This window comes from Sapajus apella, unplaced genomic scaffold (genome assembly GCF_009761245.1).
Source record: "Sapajus apella isolate SASKATOON/1434 unplaced genomic scaffold, GSC_monkey_1.0 scaffold76, whole genome shotgun sequence".
NCBI classification, from domain to species: Eukaryota; Metazoa; Chordata; class Mammalia; order Primates; family Cebidae; genus Sapajus; species Sapajus apella.
The window spans coordinates 242,457-267,120 of record NW_022437016.1 but is presented as its reverse complement, the minus strand read 5'-3'; the positions used below and the strand labels follow the sequence as shown (position 1 = coordinate 267,120).

The 24,664-nt window shown below is 42.7% G+C and overlaps 1 protein-coding gene across 1 annotated transcript in view; it reads left to right on the top strand.

The window, feature by feature from the left end:
• The window catches only part of TNFSF8 (TNF superfamily member 8), a 29,721-nt gene extending 11,265 nt beyond the window's left edge, over positions 1-18,456 (top strand). Inside the window, exons 2-4 of the mRNA XM_032251420.1 lie at positions 1,336-1,378; positions 14,106-14,177; positions 15,668-18,456. Of these exons, the coding sequence (XP_032107311.1) occupies positions 1,336-1,378; positions 14,106-14,177; positions 15,668-16,062 (510 nt within the window). The 3' untranslated portion in view covers positions 16,063-18,456. The remainder of the gene's footprint in view (positions 1-1,335; positions 1,379-14,105; positions 14,178-15,667) is intronic.
• Positions 18,457-24,664: the final 6,208 nt, after the last annotated feature.

The window sequence follows — 24,664 nt, the reverse complement described above, 5'->3', positions numbered from 1 at the left end:
GCAGGTCAAAAGATGAATAAGATACTTTATTGCTTATTGGTGGGACATTGTACAAGTGTCTTCATGGCTGGGGAGAAAGGGGAGGGAGAATTAGGGTGTGAAAGTTAGTCACTGAATAATTTATTAGGGGAAAAGAACTGTGCATCTCTGCTTCTGTTAACTCCTTGTTCAGAGCCCTTGAACTAGAACCTCCCTTTAATCCTCTTCAGTCCTCAGCCCAGGATTCCCTTCTTTAAAAGACAATCTGTTTCTATCAACCTCTTACTTATTTGTGTAAATATTTATGTATATATTTGTTTGTTATAGAATAAATAATACATAATATAATGTAAATGTTTAAATATATAATATGCATTTGTATGTATTTATACTACATATGTATACATATCTGTATATTTAAATATGAACTTGTAATAAATCCATAAGGTTGGGGACCCAATTTAATTATGTATGGTTTTCTCACAATGCTTGGCATATAAACACACAATTCAGAACTTCCAACCACAGGAGAGATAGAGATGTACCTTCCAGGTATGTTTACAACACACTTTCACAGATGAATCAAACATGGAAAAAAGAAACAACGTATACTTCTATAATACACTTGATTATTCTCATGTTGACCAAAGGGGGAAAAAATCACACATGTGGAGGGGAAAAAAAAAAGCATGAGATTGGGAGTTGAGTCCCAGCCCTAACCAGGTACGACAGCTCACACCTGTAATCCCAGCACTTTGGGAGGCTGAGGCAGGAGAATCAGTTGGTCCCAGGAATTCGAGACCAACCTGGGCAACATGGTGAGACCCTGTCTCTACAAAAAAATAAAAATAAAAAATTAATTAGTTGAATGTAGTGATGTGCACCTGTACTCTCAGCTACTCCGGAAGCTGAGGTGAGAGAATCGCTTGAGCCCAGGAGGTGGAAGCTGCAGCCAACCATGATAATACCACTGCACTCCAGCATGGGTGACAGCGTAAGACTTTGTCTCAAAAAAAGAACAAAAAAAACAGTCCCAGCTCTGGACTCTGATCTTCTATAACTATGTGGCCCTGGGCAAGTCATTTTATCTTACTCTCTCCCATGTCTCTTGTCTGTGAAATGAGGACAGCAATCCTTATCTTGCATTTCTAATAGTCACATTGTCAAACAAATGGATAGAAAGCCCATTGCAAACTACATCAGTGAATTAATTTTTAAAATTTAAGAGGTAGGTGGATGGTGAATTCTAAATTGCACAGTACTTTAAGGACAACAAAATGAAAAAGAAATTAAAAAAAAAAGTTGTTTCAACTGAATGTCACACCTCATGCTTCTTTTTTCTTCCTTCTCTTCCAGGACTCCACTCCCAGCCCACCTGACAACATCCCCCTCAAAGGAGGTAAGATCTTGGAATTAGGTGTCACTGTGTAGTAAGTCATCTAGATGAATGCCATAAAGTGTGAAAGCTGATTATCAACCAGAAACGACTCTATGACATGGCCCAGAAGCAAAGTGGGTGGGGGTGGAGGCAAGGGCTGCTCAGGACTGAGCTGATGCATCTGAATTCACCTTAGTAGCCCCTGAACTCATCCCCACAAGTCTCCCACCAGCCCTTGACACTCCCATTAATGAAAATTCCACCTCTGGCATAGGCAGGAATGCAAGGCAGTGTTGTATTAAATCTTGAAACCTGAAATCAGATAAATGTGGAAAAGAATCTTGGCTTGACTTCCCATCTGGGAGCCTTAACTCCTTCATCTATTAAATGGGAATAATAATACTCACCTAATCAAGGTATTGGAGAAGTCATTCAGGTCTCATCTATAAATTGCTTGGTATGGTAACCGGCACATAGTAATCATTAAATAACTAGTAATAGCTAAAATGCATAATGAAGTCAAGGACTTGTGAAAACAGACTTCCTCCTCACTCCCCATATTTCCAATCATTGAAGTCACTAATTAACACATCATCTCTACTAGCCTCGGAGGGATGATATGCCAAGTTCAGTTAACATCGATGCTGAGAAATTTTCAGATGATCTGATTAAAGTTTTCATTGCTCAGAGGAAGAAAAGGAAGACCCAGAGAGGGAAAGGGAAGCATCTTGTCCAAGGTCATACAAAACCAAGCCTAGAACCCAGATGTCCTCGTCTCTAATACAGTGTCTTTTTCACCCAAGAACACCAGCCCCCATCTCAGTCCTGTAACCTTTAGAACCTAGATGGCAAACACAGCTGGAAAACCAGACAGCTCAGAGCAAAAAGTGAAAAAGTGAGTTAACATAGGCACCAGCGTAGGGACACAAGAGTGTCCTTGAGACCAGAGGACACAGATGACTGGACACAGCTCCTCATAGTCACAGCATCACACTTGGAGTGTCCTTCAATTTTCCCTTGGTCATGCCTTTCATGTAGTTTATCACCCAGAGACTTCAAAAGTAGGGGCACAAGCCCCCAAAAGACAAGGCTTCTGGATCTTTCAAGGCAGACTAATTAATCACAACCTTGTCAACAGTATCTCATTTTGGCTGGAATTACTTAGCCTGAGTCCTCAATTCCTATCATGTCTATGCAGACAGTCACATTAATATTAAAAGGAGCATGCTAGAATACAGTGGTAGGCAGGCTTTTTCTACAAAGGGCCAGACAGCAAACGTTTAGGCTTTGGGGGCCACAATGTCTCTGTTGCAATTAATCAGCTCTGCTATTGTAGTGCTGAGCCAGTCTGACTACATGCAAATGAGTAGCCAGGGCTGCGTTCCCATAAAACATTATTTCTCAAATGAGATGCTGGGCTGGATTTGGCTAACGAATTGGAGGAGTCACTACAGGCTTTGGAGTCAGATGTTTGAGTTAAACTCATAATGCACATTCACATGGAGCTTTATAAAAACCGAAAGGCTCTGAGTGAATATAACTTGCCCCTCCCCACTCCCACTGTTCCACCACCACCTCCATCCAGACTTTCCAAGGAAGAGAAGATGGGAGCTTTCTCATTTTTTGACAAGGAGAAGGGATTTTTATCATGAACATGGTCTCAATGACGAGGACGGTTTTGATTAGGTAATGGGACCTCGGCCATTCTGGATCTCAGTCTCCTCACCTAAAGAGCACTTCAATCCAAAGTTGCCAAGTACGGGGACTCTAACTAGTTTTCTGGTCCCATAATAAAGTTGACAAAGTTGCCATCAGTCCAAAGTGGAGTGCAAAAAAGGACACAGTAGCCCTCTTTTCACAGGGCCAATTATATCTAATGTAAGAGGCACTCTTCCTCTGGGACGGTCCTTCATTTTTGTGTGTCAAAATGTCCTTTCTTTTACAATATGAAGTTGATATGCACAGGAGTTAGGCTGGCTTGCTTTTTGCCAGAGTTATTTTGTTTGGTTTTAATGATTGCAGTAGGCAAAATAAAAAGCTGTCTGCTCCTTGTTGGTCTCTGAATTTTCCTTTTGGGGAGAAATTTCCTGGGTCTATAAATCACAGAATTTTAAGAACCATGGACTAGATTGCTTATCAGATTTCTTTTTATCTAAGCCATGCATGGGAATAACACAAAGCAATCAAAACCAACCTCAGTTTACAATTCAATGTTTCCATAACCAGATTTTTTTAATCCTAATAATATTAGCTTGGTGCAAAAGTCGTTGCAGCTTTTGCCATTATGTTCAATGGCAAAAACTGCGATTACTTTTGCACCAACTCAATAATCCCACTGGGACCGAAACTTTTGTTAAAGACCTCCCACACCTCCTTTGCAAGCCACAGCAAAGTGAGGAACAGTCTTCCCATTTTGCAGATGAGAAGCTTGAGGCCCAGAGAAGCCAGGTGACTTGCCCAAGGTCATACAAGGAGTTAATGACTAAGTGAGAATCCAGGGCTCCTCCCTCTTTCCCCCTCCCATGATGAACTTCCACCATGAGATGCCAGTGACCTGCTGGAGGTGGTCCCTGACTTTCTCTTGCTTTTGGTGCAAGTCTTCACTCCCCTTAACTCAGCAAACTGCAGACACTGTAGTAGGGCAAAGTAGAAAAAATATTCCTGGGTTCCAGAACTGACCTCCAGATGAATAAGCCTTTTCTCCTCTCTGAGCTTCATCTGGAATATAACAGCAATATACTAAATGCCCTGGAGGAGTCTCTCCTGCTTTGACACTTTATGAGACTATAATTCTCTTGCCCAATATGTAAACATAGAAGGAAAAATCCTAACATATATCTTGAGGAAATCTGAAGCCACAGCTTCCCTTCCCCAACAAACAGAAGCAAGCAAATTGTCCCTTCTGAAAAAAGCCATTACAAGACATTCCAGGCAGAGGAAAACCATCTTCCAGCTACTCTTGGGAGGAAGCTTCAGAGACAGCATGTGGTTTGTCACTAGAAAAGGAAAGAGCACAAGCCAGACACCTTCTAGGGAACCCTTTGTCACTGGCTGTTGAAAATCTTCCACCATCAGCAGAAAATCAGCAGTGGCTCAGAAGCTGAAATATAGAGCTATGTGCACATGCTAAAGAAACTATCACAGGACACACTTCACTGCAGAGGAACCACCAAAAACCAAGTCCTTTTTGGTAATGAAAGGATTTCTGAGTCTTATCACAAGCTTCCCATTCCCAGCCAGGATAGCCCCCAGCCAATGCCACCTCACAGGCAGTAAGCCAGAAAAGCACATGGAGGAGAAGCTTTCCCCACACCCTTCTCCTTTCTGGATTTTAGTTTTCTCACCCAGAAGAGAGAGTTAATAATGACTCTTGCATGAAGCCACAGTTAGGAGGAAATGGGACAGCAAAAGTGACCCTTATCTGATACCTGGCTGGGCCTATGTCCTTTGGACAGAGGACCCACTCTGTTCTTCCATATCCAGAGAAAATGTTCCCATCTCATTTCACAAATGGCATGGAACCAAGCAGAATGGTGTAAAGAAAGCGAAGCTCATCCTTTTCTTCGTCACTTCTTGTTTCACTTTTCTGCTTCCACCAAATTTTGAATCTTATATCTGCTCACGGTTTGTGGCTTATTTGCCCAAATCAGAGAAGTCAGCCACTTTTGCCTTGATTTTGCAAGTTTGAATGGTAACTCACATTTATGAATAGCAAGATCTACAGAAGGATTTGGGGTATGCAGAGACGCTGGTAAGGCACTGTAGTACATCCCAGTGCGGGCCAGCAGATGACACAGAATTGAATATTAGGTCTCTCTGTTCTTGCAAAGCCTCAGCTATTCCACCTATTGGGAATTCCTCAAGGGACAGTTCTCCTCCCTGGGGCTCAGTCCTCCGCCACCTGAGCTGACCCACTCTCCTTCCTGTTTTAATGTCCTTCTCCCCATTTCCACGCCACTTTCTACTTCCCCTCACAAACTCTGCAGAAATTCAAATTGTACTGACTTTAATTTGCAGAACAATTCTGGTCCTTTGGTCTCACCTCAGGGCCTTCTCAGTATCCCCTGACCTTTCTTAATAACAAAACACTCCACCAAATGACATATTACCTGCACTAGAAGAATTCTGTAGACATTCTGAAGCATTCTTTCTTGTACTCCCTCGTTGCATCTGCATGAGGCCAAAGCAGAGTGAGAATAATGAACATTGACAGGCATCCACTATGTGCCAAGAATTGGCTGAGTACTTAGTAATTCATTTATACATTACTCACAATAAGCCCCCAGGGACCATAATTAGCCCCATTTTATAGGTAAGAAACTGGAGCACAGAAAGGCTTGTTGTCTTGCCTAAAATTTTAGAGCTGGCAAGGAGGGGGGTGAGACCTCAAATCCAGCTGATCCACCTTGCAGCTCTTATGCTTAGTGGGATTGTATTGTAGAACATCTGGGAAAACTAAGTACTGTGCTTCCTTCTCCTACCTGCTCACCAAGTCTAGAGACCCTTCCAATGCAATATCAGCTCTGTCACTTCCTCAGCACCTGCTGTCCCCAGCCATTGGCTTTTATGTCTCAGAAGTGTACTCCCTGTTACCAAGCTCAGGGTCAGAAAGGGCCACTAGGGGAGGCTGCATGCATGAGTTTGAATGAGGTGAAGTGATGAGGGGAAACATGATCCATGGTAAGGGTTCTATAGGCTGAATTTCAGCTCTAGCTTTGCAGGTGAGGGTCATGTGCCTTAAGACGATTCCTTTTCCACGCCTACCATTTAAAACAGATTTGTATTTCCTAAAAAGGTTATGTAGCCTCCAATACTCAGAGGTTCCTAGAGGCCTTAAGAAAGTTTGACAGACCTCGTGTGGGTCCTGACAACCCCATCCTTGCCTGAATTCAGTCTCCAGCTGAAGTTGCAGTACCAGATGCAAAGAACTGGCCTGGAATTTGGAATGCTGACATTAGAGTCTTGGGACTTGAAGCAATTCACTTTCCCTCTCAGGGTTTTCTGTTTTCTAAAGTATCAGAAGTGAGGGGAACAAGCCAGATGTCCTAACCCTGAGATGGATTTTGCTTTGATTGTAGTGTTCCATAAATCAAATATCTTAGGATTATTTGACAACTTTAACATTCTAACATTTGAAATTTTATAAGGAGTGGCAGGCTACTCCCCTTCCCCCTCCCCTTGCTAAAAACAAAATGGCATTCAAGAAGACGAAATGAGGTTGGCTCTCTAATTTTACCAAATGAACTCACCCCAAAGAAACAATAAAATCTGTGCCTTGAAGGCAATGGCACTAAACCAAGACTAGGTTCTCACCAAGACCCAACTATCCCTCATGTTCCATGGTCACAATGCACGCGACAGCAGCCCCAGCAGAACACCACACTGAAAGCAGTCAAGAGGCAATTGGAGGTGCAACAGCCCCCCTCTTCCTGACAGCTCCTTCCCCTAGAAAGACTGAAAACTACCAAGCAGAGACATTTCTGGATTTAGAATGCCCAATTCATCATTTTGTCTCTCTCGCTTGCTTGCTTGCTTGCTTTTTTCACAGAAAGGGAGAGTGCTCCTGCTCAGGGGGAAAATTACTTTTCAGATAAGTCACAGGTCTCAAAAGCCTATTTGCTTCTCCATTTACTTTAAACACACTCACTCAGAACCTACCCTTAAACTCACTTTTTCTTAAAGCAGAGCTAACAGGAAACAAAAATCTCTTATAAGAAATAAACTAGACAATGAGCCACTCAAAATAAAGTAGAATGGGATCCTGGAGAGGCCATCAGAGTTTGAAAGCCATCTGCCCCTAATCCTCACATCCCTGCCACCAAGAGAAGAGAAGAGAGAAGAGAGGAAGTGCAGGGGAGGGGAGAGGAGAAAAAGGAAAAAGAAAAGGAAAAAATTTAAATCACTGGGATAGATGTGAAAATTTATGCTCAAATTTAGCACGTATAAATCACAAGTCTTTGAATCCAGAGGAAATCTCAGAATTCCCCACAATTCAAACAGCATTTTGGAGAAGGAGGGAGAAACAGAAGGAAAGGAGGAAAGAAGGAAGGGAGGAAGGGGAAAGAGGGGAGGGAGGGAAGGAAAGAAGGAAAGAAGGAGGAAGGGAAGGAAGGAAGGAAGGAAGGAAGGAAGGAAGGAAGGGAGGGAGGGAGGGAGGGAGGGAGGGAGGGAGGGAGGAAGGGAAGGAAGGAGAGAAGGAGGGAAGGAGGGAAGGAGTGAGGGAAGGAAAGAAGGAAGAAATAAAGGGGAAGAGAGAGGAAAGCAGGCCCATTCCTTGAAATGGCTTTATTATGTATTTCATTCAAGCTGTCTGGACACAACATGTGTTGGCTTAAGTTTCTGCATGTGAAGCAGCACAATCCCTAGACTAGGGCGTAGGACTCCACCACTGTTTGATATACTTTGGGTGGTAGATACCAGACTCATTTTTATGCACTATCTCATTTAATCCTTCCAGCAACTCTCCACAATAGTTATTTTATTATTCTCATTTTTAGGAAGAAGAAAGGACAATTCAAAGAGGCTGCATGACTTTTGCAAAGCCACACCGCTAGTAATGGCAGAGGTGTAATTTGAACACAAGTCTGTCTAACTTTCTAAAATGTATTTGAACCCAGGACTAACTTTCTAAAATGGCTGCCATACGTGTGCATCTTGAATAGCTAGGGAGTGTTTTATTCAGGTTATTAAAATGTTAGCAGATTTTACCCTATGGCTCCAGACTCACCTTTCCTTTTAAATTATAGACTTCAAAGGTGTTTCTTACCCATAGTAATGTCAATTCAACCTGTATTTAGTGTAAGTGAATTCCAAGGAAATGCCCATAGAGTCAGTTAGGTTTACTGACTATTGCAGATACACTGCAACAAGTCAGGACGGAAAAGACCTTAACATCCCAAGGAAACGGGGAGGGATTTAAATTATTTAAATGAATTCCAACTTGATCTCAATTTATATTTACTGATCACTTCCTACGTGCTCAGCACTAAGCATTCTTAAATGGGCATTTCCCCTATCCTTTTGTAAATCCAGGGTTACCTAGTCGTCCTTTGTTTAACAAATGGCCCCTCCTGCAGTTTATTTTCCATTACCATTTGACCTAGTGACATCAAGGAAATGGTCAAAAACCGCAATCACTTTTTCACCAACCTAATAGTTGAAATGACCCTTGCTCGGGTGAAGGATGCACTTTGATTCCAAATTTTATCGAGAAGGGAGAGACTGTCCTCTAGATGTCAGTGTTGAGACTCTCTTGTATATTCTCCCTGAAGCCTGGAAGGAAGAAGCCAGGGCATGGCAGATGGAGAGTCTTTAGAATAATCCCTTTCCTTCTTGGAAGGATTAAAACACTTTCAATAAATGTAAAGAGGATTCGGCACACATTCCTGGAAGCATCAGATAGCCTCAAACACTTAGGCACTTAATTGAGAAGCTCCCATCCATCAGATAATGTCATGAGCTTCATTTCAATGAGCATTTCATCTGCCAATTCACTCTGCTAAGTGGCATTGCTAAACTGTGCCACTATAACAGCAAAGAAAAGAGGAGCAAGGCAGAAAGAATCTACTTTGCTGAATGTCTCCTCTAGTCATGGGCTGCCCTGATCACTTGACATCCATAGACTCATTGCATCTGCGTGACATCTGAACATTTGGGTTGACTGTTTCAATTGTCACTTTATGGATATGACAACTGAGTCTCAGTAAGGGGAAATGACAGATCCAGAGCTAAAAGCCCTGACCAGAACTCAGGTGGTCTTTCTGCGATAAACTGTGTCTTCCTTGTTCTTATATCAAAGTTGCTATGCATCTGGAAGGTACCTGGCACTCAAACCACACACCATCTGGCCGGGGTGATCAGCGTGGTTTGTTTTGCCATGGTAGAGCTATCTTGAGCAACATTGCATCTTTATGTGCCCATGACTTGTAATTTGGCAGTGTTCAGCACATGGACCTGAAGTCATCTGCTGGCATTCTCCCACAAGACGGAACCTGGAAGCTCATTAGTGCCTGTTTTCCCAGCACCTCCATCTGTCTCCTTAGTTTTCAGTTCCAGTGTCTGTGGTGGCTACAAACCTACTTCTTCCTGCATTTAACCCTTCCTTCTCCACAGGAAGACTGAAAGGCAGAGAAGAGCCCCGGACTAGGAGTCAGAAGCCCTGTGTTCTGAACCCAGCTCTACCACTTACCTACTATGGGGTCTTGGGCCAGACCTTCATCTCTCTGGGTTCAGTCTCCCTACTCCTAAAACTAGGATCTCTGTTAGCATGGCATCTAATGGCCCTTTCTGTCCAACATTATGAAAGCTCAAGATGAAAGCTAGTCTTAAGGTTGCCATAATCTAGATCTTCTAGAATATGGTCCTTTCAACCACCTCGTGCAACCTCTCTTTCTATCTCTCTCCTCTGTGTGAAACTAGCCAGGAGGCTTTTTTTAGCACATCTTTCTCTTCAGCCTCTCGAACAAAACCACAGAACATTCCATGATCCTTCTAGAAGAGGCTAAAGCTTGGAAAGACGATTTTATAATCGTCTTTCAGATGCATCTGAAGGCTTTGGTGCTCAGGGGAGTTCATGAAGTGCTTGGGTTATCTGAAAGATTGACTGCCCCAAAGAAGGAGTATGGAGCCCTGGTCTCTGGCCCTGCCTCTCTAACTCTCTGGATGAACTGGCACAAGGCTGCCATAGGGGCAACATTGAGGAGCACATGAGTTATGTGTTTACCAAGCCTGAGCCAGGTGATCTCAGGGAACTTTCGTTTCTCCGAACTATTCAAATCCTTACAGAATCAGGCTATTCATGTTGTAGATTGTCCTTGGAGCTAAAATGTTCTGCTCCACTACTGCAGGTGTCTGATAACCTGAATGTGTGAAGACACAGTCTCCTACCTCGGGTAATGCAACATGCCCACAAAGACAGATAGCTGGAGCTGGGACTGACACCCTGTCCCAAACCTTCCCACCCTGACCACCAGCAGGTCTGGTAGTGAATGGCTGAGTCTGCACAGTCTGCTGAAATAGGCTAGTTAGGCCCTTATAGATAGGTCATGAAATCCACTGATCTTCATCTATTAGCTTGGTGCAGAAGTAATTGTGGTTTTTGTTATTACTTTTGATGCCAAAAACCACAGTTACTTTTGCACCATCCTAATAGGGACATTAGAGACCAGGGAGGAGCAATCCCAGGATTCTAACTCTCAGGCCATCAACTCAGCTGTGACTTGCAGACAGTTCTCATTTCCCCCACTCTGATGCTCTGTTCTTCAAACTAAACCTCTCCAGACATCACCTTTTCTCCCTCTGCTCCCAACCTTCAAAATTCCAGGGACATTGTAGGATTTCAGCTGCTTGTAATGCCACTATTTATTTTTTTCTGTCTTCATAACCAAAAAAGAAAGTTATATCATAGACTCACAGGGTGATGAGAAGACTCAGGCCACGTGGCTGATGACCCATGAAATGTTCATCTAACTGTTTATAAGAGCCTCATGACCTCCAAAGCAGCCCACCTCTTTTTTGAGCAGGACTGACTGGTCAACTATGTGAGCTGCTGGTGCTGTGACTCACAGTGTGACTAGGTGTTTTGAGTATAGGTCTTTCCATTGCTGCATCTGAGAAATGGGGATTACAGCAGTGTTAGCCAGTAGCTGAGGGCTTCATCTCCTTCGGTGACCACCTGGAGGATTAGTGCTCGGGGCCCCATGGTGTGCCGACAGCCTCCTCAAGCATTAAAGGACAGAGGCTGTGCCCTCCTCTGGGGTCTTCTCCAAGTTCAACAGCCCGTTTCCTCAATAGCTCCTCTAGTGTCCTTCTCTTAGCCCCTTTCTGAATCATCATTTTTAAAGGGGCTGCCTGTGTTTTTTCCTTTAGCTAGAAACCATCTAAATGATTTTTAAAGAAAAACTAAAATATATCATGCCATTTGACTTCAGGAAATGCAAATATTTCAAAATAAGTTTTTTTTTTGGTTTTTTTTTTTCCATCCTCGGGTTTCTCAGAATTACAACTGAGGTTACCCCGCTAAACATTTGAAGACCAAAGGGAAAAAAACAACAAAAGAACGAGCATGTGTAAGAGGCAAGCCTGGGCTTGCACTTCTCCAGCCACCTCTTCACAGAGGCTCACCTGCCGGAAGGGGTAAGGGGCACAGTGTGAGGGGGCATTGGGCCAATGAGCAGAGCCTGTCCTTGTTGTTGTATGGCTCAAGCTGGCCTCAGCTCAGGGCTTGAATCTTATCTTCCCATCTCTGCAAAGCCAGTGGGAGAATGAGGCCCTGTGTTATTCCAGCCCTCAGGCAAAAGTCAAGCCAAGCATCCTCATTCACCTTGCTGTTGCCCTAAGTATTTATTTGGTATCCACAGAGGGAAACAAGAAAGAGGAACTAGATGATCCAATTCAACAAACATTTACAGAGCATCTGCTAGGCTGGGCAGTGGGGGGTATATAAACAGGAGTCTCTGGCCTGAAGTTTCATAGTCTAATAGAAGAGGCAAATAGGCAGAGTCAGAGAAGGTATCCTGAAGGTGATGACTGCTAGGCTGTTTCAAAGGAGGAATAACTTGCCTGTTGCAGTGGGAAAGTCCAGGTAGAGAGCCCAGCAATTGCCAAGGTGTAATGATAAATCGACATGCCTAAATGGTACGTTTAGAGGGGACTGCAAAGCCCCAAACTCCAGGACAGCGGTCAACAATCCACTTGGGCAGCATCAGACAGCCTGAGTTTGAATCTCTACTCCACCCCAGACTACCTGTGTGAATGTGAACAACCCTCTTAACCTTTAAAAGGGTTCGTTTTCTTATGTACAAAATAGAAATAATCATAGAACCTCTCTCATGGTGTGGTTGTGAGAATTAAACAAAATAATCCATGTAACATGCTCAGCAGAGTACCTGGAAAATGGCTGACTCAACATGCATTAGTTATTGTCATTCATATCATTATCACTGCTCCTCCTCCTCCGATTGTTATTACTGTTGGAACATAAAGGGAAAGGGGAGGAGAGAAGGTGAGGGGTGAGACCAGAGAGTTGAGTAGGAGTCAGAACACTGGGGACCATGAATGCCAGGCTGAGGAGCTTGGGCCTGATCCTGCAGGCAAAGGGAGTCAGAAAGGGCTTCCATGCAAACAGACTTAGCCAGATCTGTCTCCCTGACTTGATGTTCTACAGCTTAGTGTCAGAGGTTAGGCCAGGAAACTGGCCTCTCTAGCCATAGTCACAATCCCTTAGGAGCAAAAGCAGCCATCAGTGTTACGGTTCTGACTACACACCCCAAGAGTGTGGGCCATGGGCTGCAACAGGAAGGACCAGAGCACCAGTCAGAGGATACATGAGGATGAAACCAAGAGAATGACAGCTGACCCACTGGCCCTCCCCACCAAGAGAGCTTTGGACCAGAAGCTCTATGTGGATGCAGCAGATAAGGAGGAAAACTGCCCCCTGCGTCTGCTGGGGGTGCCCCTCGCAGTGAGCTTGTTCAGACAGGAGAGGGAACTCTTCATTTAACTTTCAACCACTCCAAAGCCCCCATGAAGCTAGGAGGTTGACCAGGAGGGACTTTATCAGGGCTGGGCAGAGATTGCAATGGGAAAGGTTGTGAGCGCAATAGGCACTACTCCGAGATGCAGTGAGCAAACATCCCAGGGTGTGGCCGCTCCATTGAATGGGCCGTTGGTTGCCTAGGCTCTGATGGATAGACTGAATGGTCATCTCTGGTGACATCTTTGAAAAGATGTCCATGTCAGGTGAAAGATTGCCCAGTTTTACACCAGGAGAATCCAAGGATCAAAGAAGAGATTTGCTCTGAATAAGCTGAATTCATGAGTCATTGCAGGAAATGTATAACTTGAATCTTTGCATACGGAATATTAAGTAGTTACTATAATAAGAAAAAGCTAAGCCACCATCACTAGTGAATATATGAAAAATATTTTAGTTTCTTAAATACAATAATGACATAATGTTATGTTGCCTCTGCCAAGGAAGCTCCAGATAGTAGGACTTCTGCTAAGATTTATTTAATCCTGTGTCCTCTTAAAATTGAACATAAAGATGTTTCTATCTTCCGTTGTCTAGCAAAATAGCCTAGAACAAGGATCCTGGTCTCTGGAATTAGTCATGGGCAATTCCAGCATTTATGCAAATTTGCCTGACCTTAAGTGATGATATTGACCATCTCTAGGCATCAAAGTTAATCCTGTAGGATTAGTCTGAGAAGTAGATTAGCTGATATATTACCCAGCTGTAAAAGTATCCAGCCTAGTTTCTGGTGTGTGGTAGGTAAGATGGCAGTATTTACTATCAGTGTTATCATTCTCGTTACCACTGCCTGGCAAGGTGACATGAAACAATGTATTTCACCTGCCTGGTCCCTAAGAATTTTTCCCATTTGTGAAAGGGGCTTAATAATACCTTTCTCATAGAGTTGCTGCAAAGATTAAGGAGATGAAATAGGTATAGTGGCAAAAATGGCACCTGACACATTATAGGAATGCATGTCATATTTGTTTTCTTCCCTGACTTCCACAGTTTTCCATTAAAGCCCAAGTGGAAGCAATCAATAAAAATAAATTTAAAAAATTAAAATCCTAAAACACCTGATGCCAAAATGAGAAATAAAGAGGTTTTCTCTTGATTCTCAAAATGGAAGCAGAATGGTAATTATCTCCATCAAAGGATCATAGAAAAAGATCTGATATCATCAGATCCCAGAACAGCAAACAATGTTTTAATGCATTGTCTCCTTATTTTTAGGAAATTGCTCAGAAGACCTCTTATGTATCCTGAAAAGGGCTCCATTCAAGAAGTCATGGGCCTACCTCCAAGGTCAGTAACCAAACCCAGGAAACCTAAACATATGAAAACTACCTCTGTGGCTTTTCAACAACTGCTAAGCCAGGAGTCACAGTTAGAGTTCCAGGGCCAAATGTGACCTGTAGATATGTACTGTTTAGTAAACAAGATATATATATATATTTTTATTTGAATTTGAATGTCGTAGTGGGGAGAGTGTTTTTCTCCAAAGCTACAAGGCGTCTCTTTCTTCAGCCCCATTCACGCTTTTACGTATCCTACCTGGCCTCTGAGGGTGTTCATGGTCCCCGCCACCACTGCCACCACCAGCCCCACCCCTCACCTCTCCTTATTCAGCTACCTACCAGTTTCAGCAAAGTATACAGTCCTTTTCCTAATGCAAGGGAGGCAGGCACTTAATCTTTGCCTCTATGAAGTTATTCACAAGGGATCCACAAAATTGCCTTGTCCCCAGATTGACAGCTTAATGAACATGTCAGCAAAGGCCCAATTTGCATATTGCAGTGTGCTTCAGGTAAGAGGTCCCTTACAAATGAAGCACTAAGGGGCACTTTAGACTGCAGAAGAATGAGCTACAGAGATGGCCAAGATTCTCTGAATGGCCATCCTGCTCATTTAAAAAATTCAATTTTGCAGTTAGATTAGTTCTCACTCTTCAGTTGAATTGCAACAAGGTTTAAAGGGAAAGCATGGAAGCAATTCAAACCCATGCCAGCTTCCCAGCTCTGAAAGTCACCCCTACCAGTCAGTGCTGATTTTCACGTTAGGACTCAGAGACTCACCTTCCAGCACAAACCTGTCAGCTTAGAGGGCCTGCTAATTCTCTGCTTTTCAATAAATCCCGGATGGCAAGAGCCCTGTAATAGGCACATGAGGGACCTATGCAATTATGTTTGGCTTCCCATTGAAAGGAGACATTCAAAAATTCAGACAATGAACAGTTAGAGGATACATCTTAATGTGAAAATTAATTGCAATTCTCCTGGACATCATCACACCTAAATTGGTTATTAACTGAATAATATTACTGAATATCTTACCTTGTACTTTCTGCAATGCCTATCAAACTCAATATTTTTGAATTTCTTATCCCTGATACCCTCTGCAATGCCCATTCATGATAAATGAACATGATAGTTCTGACCTTGTAGAGAACAGTCCAGGAGTTTATAATCTGAAAGGAAAAGATCATCACCATCATCATAGGATAATATAATATGATAATGGTTCCGTGGAAAACCATCCTGTAAGAGGTAGAAGTAAAGTACCATGTGTGTTCTGACCCTCCAGCTTTGAGCATTGGAGAAAAGGAAGAGGGGCGGTTTTATACCTGTGCCTTGAATAATAAGTAGACTCTAGAGGGAGTAACATGGAGGATATTCAGATGATTGAAATGTTACAGAAAACATGGGTCTCGAATGGAGAACTTTGAATGAAGACTTAGAATTTTCCAATGTGTACCTACAATCTTCTCAATAATTCTGTTTTTTATACTTTTCTAGTCGCAAAGCATCTAAACCAAACCAAGTTGTCTTGGAACAAAGATGGCGTTGTCCATGGAGTCAGATATCAGGACGGGAATCTGGTGGTCCAGATCCCTGGTTGGTACGTCATCATTTGCCAAATGCAGTTTCTTGTACAATGCCCAAATAATTCTGTTGACCTGAAGTTGGAGCTTCTCATCAACAAGCAGATCAAAAAACAGGCCCTGATGACAGTGTGTGAGTCTGGAATCCAAAACAAAAGTGTATACCAGAATCTCTCTCAATTCTTGCTGGATTACCTGCTGGTCAATACCACCATATCAGTCAATGTGGATACATTCCAGTACATAGACACAAGCACCTTTCCTCTTGAGAATGTGTTGTCCATCTTCTTATACAGTAGTTCAGACTGAACAGTTTCTCTTGGCCTTCAGGAAGAAAGTGCCTCTCTACCATACAGTATCTCATCCATCCAAACACTTGGGCAAAAAGAAAACTTTAGACCAAGACAAACTACACAGGGTATTAAATAGTATACTGTCTCTTGGGAAGAGACAGCTCCCGGGTTAAAAAGAGAGTTTTGAGTGAAGTATCTTTCAGATAGCAGTCAGGGAAGCAATGTAGTGTGGTGGGCAGAGCTCCACATGGGAATCAGAATGGATGAATGGATGTCTCAGCCCAACCACCAATTCACTGTATGGTCTTGATCTATTTCTTCTGTTTTGAGAGCCTCCAGATAAAATGGGGCTCCAGTACCAGAGCGGCTAGCAACCGTGCCCTAATGGGAAATGAAGGGGAGCTTGGTGTGAGTGTTTACAGTGTACCCTTCACGGGATACTTCCTTTATCTGCAGATGGCCTAATGCTTAATTGTCCAACTTGTGATCAAGGACTCTCTCACACAGGAAACTTCTCTATACTGGCAGATACGCTTGTGACTTGTGTCTGAACCGTGCCCAGTTTATTCCTGTCTGGCCATCACTTTGGCACTAGGAGCCTGACCTTGTGTTCCACACAACCCCGCCCTTAGGAACCTCCAGGGAAAACCATGCCTGAGGCAGCCCCTCATTCTTGAGATGGAAAGCACAAATTTAATACACCACCACAATGGAAAACAAGTTCAAAGACTTTTACTTATAGATCCTGGACAGAGAGGCCATAATGAGTCTGAAGGGCAGTCATCCTTCTCTGGGTTACATGAGGCAGGAATGAGGAGTCAGACATTGAGAGCAAGCCAATTAACAACCTAGGTAAATAAATAGGGTGTGATCACTCTCAATTCACTGGCAAATGCTTGAGAGGTCGGTTTGACGGATGCAACAGAACAGTGGGAAATCTAGTCTGCTAGACAAGAGAGAGATGCCTCTCAGTTCTTGTCTCTGGCCAGAGGTGTGGCATAGAACTGGAAAACCCTACCAAGGGTGACTAAGCCCAGCTTCTGGTATGAGAACATTAAGCTTGTATGCAAAATGGATGCCAAAGCAACATAAAATTATAAGAATTCACCATACTTTCCCCTCCCTGGAACCCAGGATCCAAGTCTAGCAAATGAAAGGACTGGGTTTGAATTGCTTCAAAACCTTTTCTATCTCAGAAGAGCAGACCCTTTGAACTGAGATTCCAGATGCAATTTTGGAAGCTCTCCAACCAAAATAAGGCCCCCCTACCACAGTATACCATTGAAGACACTAGTACTGATCTGACCTCATCTCAGCAGAGCCAGAATATGGGGGACAAGGTTCAGGGTGCCTTGCTTAATGGTATGAACTGCAGGATCTAAAGGATGTAATGGAAAGGACTATTTCAGGGTTTTTTCTTTTCTACCATGACCCAGAAGAAATGTCATGTTGCCAACGAGGACTAAAAAAAAAAAAAAAAAAAAAAAAAAAAAAAAAAAAAAAACTTACTGTTGACCACCTGAATCTAAGAGACTGAGCATCCAGAATCTAAGAGACCGTCTGGGTGTTTGGGAAGCCACCTGACGAGGCCTGACTCTATATCAATTAGACTGACAATAATTGAGCAGCAGGCGCTTTTCATTTCCTGCCAGGAAGGTATTGTGCCTTTAGCAAACAATCAGTGTGTAATAGTGATGTGGTCATCTAGCCAGGGAATGGCTGCTCCATCTCCTGCATGATATATTCCTGCTTCAAACACCTCTCAGAAAACCAGTTCCGTGGAGAGCTTTTGAATTCCCACAAAGTTGTTGACAGACAATTATGACCCCGAAAGTGGGGAGGACTTCTGAGAAACAGCAACCTCCTCTCCTGCTTGGGATAGCCACATGGGATTTCTCTAGTTGTGTCCAACTTGGCATCCGCACATCACCTTTGGAGGAGCACCTTGACAAGCCATTTGAGATGGAAGGTAGGCCCTGAGGCTATGCTTCAGTAAGAAAAGATGGAAGCTTCCCTGCCAGACCAAAATATGGAGCAAAATTTGCATTTTTCTCAAGAAGGAGAGAAAAGGAGTAGGAATCCAGCAAAGTTTGTCAGAAAAAAAGCTAGAAAAGATTTAAAAGAAAAAAAGAAAGAAAAAATCAGCAGTGGTGGTATGGATGAGAGGGACCTGAGAGAACAAAAATGGCTAAGGGAAAATTTTAAGTCATCTGCTGAGCAGTATGCTATGTCAACCTTCTCCTAAGTCTCCTCTATGACATATTCAGTAAAGTCTACATTTCTCTTTAACTCTTTCTGTGAGTAGATTCTTTGGGAGAAGCAGAAATTGGAAAAGGTGTTGAATTCAGCAAGCCAAGTGGTCTGTGGTAAAAACAGACTTTGAGACTCAAAGCTAAAAAAAAAAAAAAAACAGGGAAACATCTGGCATTTGAGTTACACATTAAATGCATAGGACAAATGAATCTTGCTTAGACCAACTCATGTATACTTGAAAAGGTATATATATGCAACCCACTGTGGATTAACTAAGCAAATTTTCTGCCATCTCACATTCTAACTCGAGAAAGATTCCATTTTCATTTTTCACCAACTGTCCTCTGAGGAGAGGTACCTGACTTTTGCACTGTGAGTGGTTCGTAATTTCAGTGTCTGTCAAGCAATGCTCAGAAAGCCAACACCTACAGACGCAAGAGGTACATCATTTAAATGAATAATGTAACCAAACCAAGAAAATGAGAGAGAATAATCATTAATAACTCAACTGATAGATACATAGGGAGTGGGCAACCCAGGAAGTTTAAAACTAAATTCTCTTACTCTTGAGGGTTAACCAGCCCTGGGAATGTTACGAATGAATGATACTATGCTAGTAAAATGATATCTATACAAGTGAAATAAATAATTTATCTAACTGAGAACCCAGGCTACCTAAAACATATGCCTCTTTGGTAAAAACCCAACTTGAGTGCCTTCCCTTCCTCCTACCCTCCGAACCCTGCCTCCCCACCACACACACACACTCAGTGTATTCGCACAACTTTTAGAGGAAGATGATGAGTGAGTCGATGAAAAATAACAAGTCAAGGTGGAGTTGCCCTGACTGAAGTGCAGTAGTGTGATCTTGGCTCACTGCAGCCTCCCCTTCCTGGGTTCAAGTGATCCTCCTACCTCAGCCTCCTGAGTAGCTGGCACTACAGGTAGGCACCACCACACCTGGCTGATTTTTGTATTTTTAGTAAAGAAAGGATTTCACCATGTTGGCCAGGCTAGTCTCGAACTCCTGGCCTCAAGCAATCTGCCCGCCTTGGCCTGTCAAAGTGCTGGGATTATGGGCGTGAGCCACCACACCTGGCTCCTCACCCTTTTCAGAATCACATATTGACTATACATTGAGTCTGTAGAGGAGAGAGACCACCTGTGCCTCATGTTCAAATCACCACCCTGGAGTGACAGGGGTGAGGGCAGGGAAGAGCAGAGGAAAGCGCTGAATGTGAAAGACTGTCCAACATAAGGCTGGAAAGACATGACCTGAGAAATTACGGAAAGGCTACAGGAGGGCCTATCAAGGCTGGTGGGAAATAATGGAGATTGGAGTAGGAAACTGGGTTGAAACTCCAGCTCTCTCACTAACCACACTTGAGGACTTTCCAAGTATCTGCTCCCTGCTGGGCTTCCAACCAATGGGACTTCCGTCAAGCCTGGCAGATCTCTCAGGAGTGTTCCGGAGATGATACTGGCTGACTTCCCCATCCTCTTAATTGAAGGAGTTTGTCCCTTCTATCCCAGAATAAGTGGTATTCCTGGGATTCTGGGAGGCTCCCTTGTTTGGTAGATTCTGCCAGGTTCCCTCAGCACTTCTTCCTTTTAGTATTTGTCCACATCAAAACCTCTTAGGCCACAGGGCTATTCTCCAAGCCATCCTTATGTGACTGGGGATTTGGGGAAGGAATTAGATAGTAGAGTCACAGTAGAGTAACTGCTATATATTTAATTGTCTGAATATACTATAGTTTGTCCATTCTCTTATGCAAGAACATTTAATTTGCTTTTAGGTTTTTGCTATTACACACAAAGCTACAATATAAGCACATCTTCTTGCACAGTTCCCACCCCTAGTTGTCATTTTTCTATACAGCAAAAACACTCTTGGAAAATTCTAAATGGTGTCACAAAGATACTTTGTTAACCATGGCTACCAAGGGTTTAGATGGCTCTGTGATCAGAGCTTATGACCTGGAGCTTAGTCTCTGGAATCTGAATGGCTCCCTCCATACTTTTTAAGTACTTCTCTGCTTTGTATATTTATTCAACACACATATCCCGAGTGTCAGTGAGTGCCAGGTCAGTTTACAATCCAACATGGTGTGTGCTATAGCTCTCCCAAGCCACTGCAGAATCAGCCCTCATTAACACAGGTTTGAAACCTGCCTTTCAATGCACTCTGGGGCTTCCCTGGATCTAGCTCTCTTCCTGGAAAGTAAACAAACACCAGAAAGTGTGAAGGACAAGCACAGCTCCAGAAGATTTCTCCCCCAAGATCATATATGTTCATATTCCTCATGGGCTTTTCTCACGGTTCTCTCCTGAAACCCTATAATGGAAGATCGCCACTCAATGTCTAGTATAATGACTTTTCAGGTGTTTTTTGTTTTTGTTTTTTTCCTATCATGACCCAGAAGAAGAAATGTCATGTTGCCAACGAGGACTAAGAAAAAAAAAAAAAAAAAAAAAAAAAAACTTACTGTGACCACTTGAATTGATTTTTATGATGCTCTCATAAATCACAACCCACAGTTTCCAAAACATTGTTCCAGTGTGCCTTCTCCTGCTCCACATGTTGGAATGCTAAAAATATACTTTCTTTATTCCCTTGCAGCTTGGGTTCTAGTATTATCTAGCCTGAAATGGACAGAATTTTGGAATGTTTGTCCATCGACCCAGCAAGCACAGGTTTTTGTTTTTTTCTGCGGCTTCATTTGCAGAGGTTTTAATGTTCAGACACTAGCTTAGTAGTTGAGGTGAGCCTGGGTGGTTGGGGAGAAGCATCCATTCTGCTGATAGAGTCTGTTCCAGATGTACACTGGTTCTGGAGCCCGGCAGCATTAGCGGCTTCCTGATTGTACTGGTTTCCTGTTCACGGCAACAGTTCTGTGGTTCTAGAGGGGCAAGATTCCTGATTGCAAGGTTACTGGAGAGACAGCAGCTATGTTAGCAGCCCAGTTACTAGGAGTCGCATTATAGGTTGCTCCTGAAAGCTCAATCTCAATTCTGTTTCCTCACCTCTCCTGGCAATTCCACAAGCCATTTAATACCCTGTGATAAACCCCTTCCTGCCAAACAAGCTGAAGTGAAGTCTGTTCTCTGCAGCTGATTCCTCATGAATATAATAATAACATGTACAAACTGACCTCACCAATGTTTACAAACCCACCCCACCATACTCATCCTGAACTTAACACTATTCCTACATTCCAAATCTCAAGGACTATTCCAATCTCTGAAGATCCTTCTTCTCACTTCCTACTCAATTAACATCCAATTCCTCCAGTTTCCTAGTTCCAGCCACCACCCAGTGGCATTACTCTGAATACCTCCTAACTCACAGCATTGCCTCCAATCTTACTCCTTATAAATCCCATCTTCAGACAGCAACAGTATCTCCCCATTGTTCTTGGAATTGATAGTGATAATGACCATTTATCAAGCTCTTACATGTTACGTACTTTTCCTGCACTCACTTATTTAATCTTCAAAGCAACCCAATGAAATAGGCATCATTATCTCCATTCTTCAGATAAGGACATTGAGAGTCTGAGACATTGAGTAGCATGGCCAATGTCAGACAGCCAATGGATGGTAGAGTTGGGATTTAAGACCCAGTTTGTCTAACTCCACATCCCATGCTCCAGTCACTACAAACATAGCCTTCCAAAACTCTAAGCTCTTTCCACCAGCTCTCTCCCGATCTCCTGAATGTTTCTGTAGTTTTGTGCTCAGCCCCACCTCCTTGTGCTCTATGCTCAAATCACATTGCACTCTTTCCAGTTCCTCCAATCTTTCATGCTCTGCCTAGCCACCAGGTGCTTGTAGATAATTTTTCTTCTGCCTAGGATACTCCTGTCACACTCTTTCGCCTGATTAACTCCTATCATTGTTCTAATTTCCATTTCAGTGTCACCTCCTCAGAGAAGTCTTCCTGACTCTGCTGGCTTCACATAACGCCTTGCTGTCTACTTCCATACTTCCCCCATCCTTAATTGCATGACACTTTACCCTTCACCCCTCGTTCTCTCTATCTCCAACATTCAAACTCCCAGAAGGCAGGAACCCTATCAATCTTATTCAGCACTGGGTGCTCACAGGCCAGCCCAATTCCTGGGACATAGTAGATGGCCATTCAATAAATATTTCTTAAATGAATAATCAAAGAAAACCACTTTAAACATGAGTTCATTTTAAGAAAAAGATATCAAATAAGCCATGCCCCCCCCCAAAAAAAAGAAAAGAAAAAAGAAAAACAATTATTTTCAAAATATGGAAATATGAATTGAAAGCCTCTATTTTTCTTAGAAATAATTTTTAGCACTCAGGAAATAAGAGTGCCTATTAGGGAAAGTTGAAATTTTTAGAAAGCAGAATCTACCTGTGCCATCTGAAAACATGGAAGGGAAAAAAAAATCTTCACTTACTTTATTGAACCCCTTTTCTGAGCAAGGTGTGGTGTATTTGCTGTACAATCCATTGCCCTTCCTACCTCTGAGATATCTATGTGCTATTCTAGTCATTTTTTGATTAGAAATAAACAGAGTAATCTTAGAAAGTTTTTTGTCATTGTGTTTTGTTTTGTTTTGTTGTTTTGAGACAGAGTCTCACTCTGTCACCCAGGCTGGAGTACAGTGGTGTGATCTTGGCTCACTGCAATCTCTGCCCCCCCAGGTTCAAGCAACTCTTCTTTCTCAGCCTCCCAAGTAGCTGCGACTACAGGCGGGTACCACTATGCCCGGCTAATTTTTGTATTTTTTAGTAGATACAGGTTTTCACCATATTGGCCAGGCTGGTCTCGAATTCCCGACCTCATGATCTGCTTGTCTCAGCCTCCCAAAGTGCTGTGATTACAGATGTGAGTCGCCATGCTGGCATTTTAGGTTTTATAAGTTTTATTTTATTTTTGATTGATAAAAAACTTGTGTGCATATTTAGGTAGCACAACGTGATATTTCAATACATGTATACATTATGCAATAATAAACATATCCCTTTAATGAACATATCCCTTACTTTAACCAGCTATTTCTTTAAGGTAAGAACATTCAAAATCCTCTCTTCTAGATATTTTGAAATATACTAGAAAGTTTAGACCAACCTGCATATATCTTAGAATCCTGAAATTCCAGCCCACTTCCTAGAGCAATTAAATTAGAATCTCTGGATTTAGAACCCAGGCATCAGGATTATTTTAAGGTCCCAAACTTAAGCCAAGTATAAGAGTCAGTGGTTTAAATCTTTGCTGTCTAAGTTATGTCCTGGTGCCTGGCATCACCAGAGAGCTTGTTAAAAATGCAGGCATCTCATACATACCTAAAAACTGGAACATAATCTGCATTCTAATATGACCCAAGAGATTAATGTGCACCTTACAGTCTGAAGAACACTAGTTGGATGACTTTTTTTAAGTGGAGAAGACTGCTGATAATGCATTACATTTCTGTTTTTTCCAAGTGGACTTTCGTGAATGGACATTGTCTTCCTTGTTTGCTGCTTAAGCAAATGTGAGGGTCCAAACCCTACAAAAGCATCAAGTCAACATGATGGTATTCATTTGTAATGATCACCACTGAATTTTTTTTTCTTTTCTTTTTTTTTTGAGACAGACTCTGTGTCGCCCAGGCTGAAGTGCAGTGGCACAATCTCCACTCACTGCAACCTTTGCCTCCCAGGTTCAAGCAATTCTCTGCCTCAGCCTCCCAAGTAGCTGGGATTACAGGCACCCACCACCATGCCCGTTTTTTTTTTTTTTTTTTTTTTTTTTTTTTTTTAGTAGTAGAGACAAGGTTTCACCATCTTGGCCAGGCTGATCTTGAACTCCTGACCTCATGATCCACCCGCCTTGGCCTCCCAAAGTGCTGGGATTACAGGCATGAGCCACAGTGTCTGGCCACAACTGAATTTTTACCAACTGCTTTTGGTCCAACTCTCTCCCTTGGGATTCTTGGGCAAGCAGTGGGAAGAATCTGGACAATATGTTGAAAGCTTTGGATGCAGTTTAGAAACTTCTATGGGGACTATACTTTCCTTACAGCCAAGGAAAGAGAAAAAACAAATCTCAGGGTAGCAGATGGGAAAGAAGGATGGCCTTGGCAGTTGGAAATGAGTTTGAATATGAACTTAAGCAATTACTTACTCTATGACCTTGGCAAGTCACAGGGACTTTCTAAACTTAAATTTCCTCAGCTCGACAATGGGATGAACAATCCTTCCCAAAGCTGTTGGGAGAACAAATACGTAGAATAAGCTTGGAAAGCATTCAACTATTGGGGTATTTTATCATAGTCAGCATCTGTGAAGGAGTTTGACCTTGGGCAAAGGAGTAGAAAAAAAATGAATCAATGCAAGTTTGG